This window comes from Nanorana parkeri, unplaced genomic scaffold (genome assembly GCF_000935625.1).
Source record: "Nanorana parkeri isolate BGI_ZX_2015 unplaced genomic scaffold, ASM93562v1 scaffold1915, whole genome shotgun sequence".
NCBI classification, from domain to species: Eukaryota; Metazoa; Chordata; class Amphibia; order Anura; family Dicroglossidae; genus Nanorana; species Nanorana parkeri.
This window is the reverse complement of record NW_017308183.1, coordinates 47,599-55,338: the sequence shown is the minus strand read 5'-3', so window position 1 is coordinate 55,338 and position 7,740 is coordinate 47,599. Positions and strand designations below refer to the sequence as shown.

The following is a 7,740-nucleotide window of genomic DNA, read 5'->3' as shown; positions in this document are numbered from 1 at the left end:
GGGAGGGGGAGTGAGAGCGAATGGGAGAAAACACTATGACACCCAGACAGGCATTAGGTTCATACAGTATATGCAACTATGATGTAGCAGGATGCAGAGATAAGTATACATATGGCCACAGCATGGAGGTGCTTAACAGAGGAATGGGGGTGCATGCCAGGTGAGGTTGGTTGGGAATCCGTGGGTGGAAGTGAGGGAGGGGAAGCAGGGAGACGAGGACAGTTATCAGTGCATACATGTGGATGGGGGGGGGAGTAGTGTAACTTGGAAGTCTAACACAAGAGCAAGGGTTCCAAGCAGTGGGGCGTTAGGACAAAAAATCCAGCAGATATGCAGTACACCCGGGACTAGAGAACCCCGAGGGTCGGATTAACAGTAACCATGTGAAAGGGGAGTAAGAACAAAGTCCAAACAGACAAATGAGGACCTGCTAGAACAAAATGTCAGGGCCTATGGGGCAGTGTTGCGCCTCTCCTAGGGGCGGAGAGGGATCCGTATACCAGAGGCACCAAGAACAGGCGGGGCAGGCAACATGCCTGGATAAAATAACACCACAAGGACAGCACTCACAAGATCAGGTGAGATCGGAGGTTTGCCCTCGAGTGTGATCCAATGGTGGGTGTGTAATCATCTTGGCAGATACTGGGTGCCAGACCGGGGTCAATTGCAGATCTCGTTGAGAGCCTGGTCAGCCTAGGGATGAAGGAAGTGGAAGCCCAGGGTGGACAGGAGACGTTAAGCTTCATCCGGGGATCAGACACTGTGTGATTTCCCATTATGTTGGAAGACAAGACGGAAAGGGTAACCCCAGGCATAATGGATCTGATGGGAACGGAGTGCTGCCAGGAACGGCTTGAGGGCCCTCCTCTTCTGAATAGTAATGGTGCTGAGATTGGCATAGATTTCCTACTTGAAGCCTTGAAACGTCAGGGAGTGGGCATTATGTGCAGCCTGGAAGATGGTGCTGGGTTTGTAGGTGTTCTGGTCTGCAGTTCGGCTCAAGGTGGTCGTAGGAGGAATCGAGTCTTTCAATAAATGTGTTGGTACTTCGCGTAATCTGGTTGTCTCTTTTGCATTGGGCCAGTCATCTTCAAGGTCTTCCGGTCAAGGTCCAGTTGTACATTGCCATGGTCATGGCTTACATGAATCATCAAGGAGGAACAAGAAGCGTGACTGCGGCAAGGGAAGTGGCCGAGATCCTTTCCTGGGCAGAAAGCCACGTTCCGACTTTTTCCGCAGTGTACATTCCTGGGGTCGAAATCTGGCAAGCTGATTATATGATTTGGCAGTCTTTAGATCTGGGAGAGTGGTTGCTTCACCTGTGGAGGGAGGTGTTTCGTATGATTTGTCTTCGGTGGGGGACTCTAGATTTGGATCTCTTGCCGTCTCAACAGGAATTTGGACTGATTCATAGCCAGGTTCAGGGATCCGTGGGCGGATGCGACCGATGCTCTGGTGTTACTGTGGGATTGCGCTGATCTATGCCTTCCCGCCGTTACAACTGCCACATCTGCTTTGCAGGATAGACGCCAAGGGAATTCCAGTCATTCTGGTGGCTCCAGACTGGCCTCAGAGGTCTTGGTACGCGATGTGGTTTGTCTCGAAGCCGACCCTCCCTGTTATCTGCTCAGGCCAAATCTCCTATCTTAGGGTCCCACCTTCCATCGTGCTATACAGTCGCTGGCTTTAACCGCCTGGCTGTTGAAAGCCAGCTGTTAAGCAGCAGGGGGTTGTCTGATGCTGTTATTTCCACTATGCTTAAGGCTCGTTAGGCTACTTCGCAGAGGATATATCATCGCCTGTGGAAAGCGTACTTTGTTTGGTGCGAGTCCCTACATGTTTCTCTGCATGTTCTTTCAATGCCTAGGGTCTTGGCATTCCTTCAGTGTGGAGTAGATCAAGGGCTAGCTTTGAGTACTATTCAGCTTAAAGGGCTAGCTTTAAGTACTATTACCTGACAAGGTTTTCGGCCTTGGCCATTCTTTTTGAGTGGCCCTTACTGTTAAATTCCTTGGTTCTTACTTTTGTACTTGCATTGTACCTCCTGTTCGGTCCCCTTTGGCTCCCTTGGACTTTGGTGCTTTCGGTTTTGCAGGCTACTCTTGTTGACTTTGGTTCTGAAGGTGGTCTTTTTTGGTGGCGGTCACTTCAGCCCATCGGGCTTCAGAATTGGCAGCCTTGTTGTACAAGTACCCATTTCCAGTTTTGCATAGAGACAAGGTTGTGCTCCAGCTCAGGCCGTCTTTTCTCCCTAAGAAAGGCCCTTCATTGCACAGATGTTGTTCTGGCACTTTGGATTTACTTGTATGCTACGGCATCTTTTTGTAAGATGAATGCTTTGTTTGTTACGGATGGTTCTTGGAAGGGTCAGGCTGCCTCTTCCGCTACTATTTCTATATGAATTAAGAATATTTTATTCAGGCTTGATGGCCCATTCAAGAAGGATAGTTGGGGTGTCCTTGGCTTTTTGTACTCACTGTAAAATCCTTTTCTCTGTGTTCATTGAAGCACACATTACTTGCCCTCTGTGTGTGGGAGTGTCTTCTCCTTACTGCTTGTTTCTAACTGAAGCTTGGTCAACAGGTGGGTAGTTTACCTCCACCAGAGACTGCCCTTATGCTATTTTTATTGTGCCAAGCATCCTACTCCTGCAGGTTAAAAATACATGGCAACCGCACAATGATAACTAGCCTTTGCAGCAAGATGCAAATACAAAACACAGAAGTTTCCCAGCACACTTACCGACTAAGTACAGAACAACAACTGGTCATAGACGTAACCAGGGTGGGTGCTGTGTCCTTCAATGAATGCAGAGAAAAGGATCTTATGAGGAGTATTAAAAAATGTTATTTTTATACTCGCAGTAAAATCCTTTGCTCTGCATTCATAAAAGTGCACAGTGGATCTGGATCCACTGGGCTATAGCGCCACCTGCAGGAGAAAAGGTTTTCCAGCACACTTGCCAACTAGCCTGCAAAAAAACAAATTGCCCTGTCTAACAGTATGCATTAAAACCAGAGGCACAACTTTTGCAAAATATGTGGAAGCCACACTGCCTCCCCAAGGCTCCCCTATGTAGTGTGGTCCTAACTAATTTTAAGATTCTCCATGTTGGAGCATATTTAAGCAGTATATAAGTGAGGTAGGGAGCCCACTAACCCAGTGGCAGCAGATCTACGATCTTCCATGTGCACTTAAATGAATGCAGAGAAAAGGATTTTACTCTGAGTATAAAAATTCTATTTCTTAATAGTATTTAGGGGTTTGGCCACTATTGGAGGCCACACCTAGACTGTGTTTTTTTTCTTTTGTTCTAGTGACCTCCTGAAAGTCGCACTGTAACCGGTTCGAGATTCAAAATCTCCACTATGTTCTTCAATGAATGTAGAGAAAAGGATTTGTTGGAGAGTATTTAAAAAAATCCTATTTATATTACAACCCAGCGCATGGACACTGCAGATTGGGCGTTACCACAACACGCAGGTGTGAGGCTAAGCTCCAGATTTTTAGCACAAGTTGCTTATTTACAGTTTTGAGAACTCAAATTTTTTTACATCAGATACATCATGATTTTTATTAAATTTTTGCATTTTTCAGTATTTAATGCATACTCCTCAAGACCTTAAACCCTCCTGCAGATATTGAAGAGCATAAGATCAAGTATGTAATGTCAATAATGGACAAAAGGTAGCTATCCATTTGTGGCCAAATAGAATCAAGCTTGGTCATAGTATTGTAAAGCCAGTAAGTATGTTTTTCTAAGGCTATACAGTTAGCAATCTCAACCTTTCTTTTCTCAGTCGTATAGGAGGGTATGCTGACATCCATTTAACGCAATCATCCTGCGAGCTAAGAATAAGGACCTTTTAATAGCAAAGGACAAATGATAATCCCCATCACTTGTGTCAAGAGTACCTTCAATTTTTATTGTTTCACAAAATGGCACAATTTAAAATTTACAAATTTGTATTAACTCAGTACAGTTTTAGCTGTTACATGTACTATGAATCGTATACGTTATTTTGGTTTTGTGTGTGCCTATAATGATTTCAGTATATTTCTATAGAAAATATTGATTTGATTAACATTTGCGCAACTGTCGCGGGACCTACAAAATTAGTTACACCATCTTTTTATTTTAACTTTTCTTTTACAAATCGTAGGAGGGGAATCTTTTAAAAACATTTTGCAAAAAAAAGTGAAAATTGCAGAAATGGGGTGGCCAGCTGAGGTTAAAAGTGCAGTATGACTTGGAAGCAGAAGGTTAAAGACCCTCCCTGCTGGGCGCCAACAGTATGCCTTGATCTTCGTTCCCTCTGATCCCCACTGTCTCTGCTGATACAGGAGGGTGAAAGCAGCAGGCATTGGAGGGGACAGAGAGGGAAGCAGATTCCCGCACCCAGGGGCAAGGATCCAGCAGCAGGCGACAGATAAGAGTTTCACCGAGTGGAGTGGGGGGACCTGATTTTGTCTGTCATCAGCAGCCAGCTTTAACACTTTTACTGCCACTGACCTATGGCATACAGTGGAACACAATCACTTGCAGCTGGTCAGTTTAGTATGCCGTATGTCGGTGGCTTCTGCCCCTTTTGCTAGCGACCATAACCTCATACCAGAAGGGTTCTCCTGATGGTCCCCTGTAAAATAATAGCTGTCATCGACTGACAAGCCACTGATGACAGCTATTAACACAAATTTGGGGGGGCACCCCAACTGTCAGCATCCAACAGCTTCTCCTCCCCACCTGGAGCCGCTCCATGCTTCTCCTTGGATCCCCGCTGCTCTGTATGTGCTGAGGCAGTGGGGTTCCCAGGAGAAAATTTACAGCACTTCCTGTTCATTCATGAGTTTCTTAATAGGGAGAAGTACTCAGTACAGAGGATTGTGAATGAATGGGAAGCCTCTGTACTGAGTTCTTTCCATTGATTCAGAACCGAGGCTGCAGAAAAAGAGATTGAGGACTCTGTCCTCAATTTCTTTTTCTATTTCAAAAGGGAAATTTCAGGGGGATATTTCCCCAAAGAATTATTAGAATGCATTGCAGTGCTTGATTTTTTTTTTTTTAATAACAAATTTAACTGTTACAGCGCATGGCAAAGCATTGTGATGCATTGCCCTGCATTGTCATACACTGTTGCGATTAAATGTACGCCTGTGTCATTTTATCACAACACACACCAACACAGCGCACACACCATTAGCATAATTTGCTTATTTACAGTTTTGCATTATTTTATTTTTTATTGTTTCACAAAAAGGCGAAATTTAAAATTACAACTATTTGTTATTTATTAACTATCTTTTAGATTTGGTCAGAAAAGTATTTTGTGTGCATTGATTCTGATTTGTAATGTGTTTTTATCAATTTAATTTTGTATTTTTTTATCAGTTTAATGATTTGACAAACATTTGCGCAATTATCGCAGGACCTACAAAATTAATAGTACCATGTTTTTACTCTACTGTGCTTTCAGAAAATATATGGTTTGGGGGGTCTTTTACAAACTCTAAAAGCTACATTTGAAAATATAAACAATAGGGTAAAAAATTGCAAAATGGTGTGGCCAGCTTAAGGTTAAAAGCATTCTGGAGGGCATGGCAGCGAAAGGGTTAATCCATTCTGACTCATTGACATTTTGATTCTTCTCCCTATGACAAAGTTTGGAAATCCCCCTTATGTCCTCATCTGAGAAGGTGTCCCTAACCACCTCCCTACCACTGTATGTAAAAAGGCAGAGAGTTGGATATCCATTTCTGGACTGACATTTATAAACTTAATTTCAGAAACAGTACTTGGGCAACTGTTCTGCCTGTTAATGCCAGTGAACCAAGTGGCTCTGTACATTCAGATCGCTGGATTGATCATAGAGTGATCAATGCCTGTGATCACATCATGTAAACAGCATGTATTTTACATCAGAGAGGAAGGAGAGGGTTCAGGAGCTAATGAATAAAACAGTAATTCATAAGTTGTTCTTGAGCTCTATACAGATCACAGCAGCAGCAAATAAAGTTTAACCCTTTCAACCTCCTCCTACCCTACTCATCTCCACTCTCCGTGACCTGTATATTAATCCTTCACCTCTTATTCTGCAGATATGTTCATTAACCTCTTTATCTCCATCCTCCCACTGTATGTAATCCCTCCCTTCACCGTCTGACATCTGTGTATGATTTGTATACACTGAATCTAGTGCACCATTACCAAGTTCCAATGCCAGCATGTTCGTTAATTTTAAAGAAGAAATTACTTGCATACCAAGTAATTGAAATCCGTTACTGCAGCACTGAAAGAAAAGATGAAAAATAGCCTTGTAATGAAGGGGGGTATATACAAGCTGGTACTCAAGTGGTTAAGCTGACCATATACTGGTAGAATTTCATCCGCCCCTTGATAATATCCTCAAAGATTCTACTAGTGGAAAGAGCCACCACAGCAGAAGAAGCCTAAGGAACAGACTAAAAGTCATCTCCTTTTGAGTGTTGAGAAACATCCCTTTCCTTTGTTCACTCTCTCAACCTCTTCGTCAAGACTCTCCCGAGCTTGACTTCCATCCCACCCGCAAGGTATGACACTCAGTCAGCCAAATCCGCAGACAATCCAGCCTCTGCATTAAGGTGCACCCCCACTTTCCAGAGTGGGGGTCACATTTGTTAACCTTCAATCTCCCTTACAAGTAACAGTGATATAATCCACCTTTCTCTCTGCAGGGAACATACATCTACTTTGACTATGAAAAATGGGGCCAGCGGAAGAAGGAAGGTTTCACCTTTGAGTACCGTTATCTGGAAGACCGTGATTTACAGTGACCTTTTCTACATCACCAAACCTCGCCTTCCGGTTTCACAGAGGCAGACAGCAAAATGGGGAATGCAGAGGGTAGGGGCCGAAGATATCTCTTCAGTCTCATTCCCATGAAGAGCTGGGAGGAGAGAAAATATGGACAAACGCTTAAATGCATGCAGTTAAAAAAAAAATCCATTAAAGTGGAGTAAGATTGTGTGGAGTTGACAGAGGATAAAAACATGTTACAGCCAGCATCCCATAGCATCCTCTTTACTCTCCAGTAGGCTAAAAGGACAGTGAGTGACAACCGTCAATTTTTAATGTCATTAGTTTAAAAAGAAAAATGAACAAAATGCATAAGTCTTTGTAAGAAGAAGAAAATGTTATTCTTCCACTTGTGATTATTTCTGCAGGTGGGAAGATCTGGTCTCTCTACTGGCTGCCATTTGTCCTCACCCTACCCACCCTTTTGGGGAAAAAAAATTTATATCATTTTTGTCCTTTTTGGCAGATACTGGATCTTTTTGTTTTGATAACAAAGTGCATCACGAATTAAAGTGTTTTATTTTTTTTTCTCTCTTCCCCCATATCACTTATACCCCTCCATCCTCGATACACATATCTATACCAAATAAATTAATGGTATGGAAAGCTGGTTTAAAATATTTTTCGTAACCTATTTTCATTTTGGAAAATATTTATGAATAAATAGTTTTATATGATGTCTTCTCATGCAAGAATATTAATGTCTCATATTATTTCTGGCATATTTTGTTTGACTTCATGTAATAATGTGGTTTCTCTCAGAGCAAGTTAAAAATGCTAGAGCAGGTGAGCAGTGGCAGACCACTGTGTTTTCATGCCTGTCCTGGTTATAGGGGTTTCAACAGAGTTAAGGTAAAACTTAAACTGCAACACAGGCATAAAAAAGTTGTTGGGTTTTTTTTTTTTTG

General features: G+C 42.8%; 1 protein-coding gene across 1 annotated transcript in view; it reads left to right on the top strand.

Moving 5' to 3' along the window:
* Window positions 1-6,978, top strand: part of CNOT3 (CCR4-NOT transcription complex subunit 3) — a gene marked incomplete at its 5' end in the record, with an annotated part of 216,828 nt that extends 209,850 nt beyond the window's left edge. Inside the window, one exon of the mRNA XM_018572047.1 lies at window positions 6,712-6,978. Within this exon, the coding sequence (XP_018427549.1) occupies window positions 6,712-6,810 (99 nt within the window). The remainder of the gene's footprint in view (window positions 1-6,711) is intronic.
* Window positions 6,979-7,740: the final 762 nt, after the last annotated feature.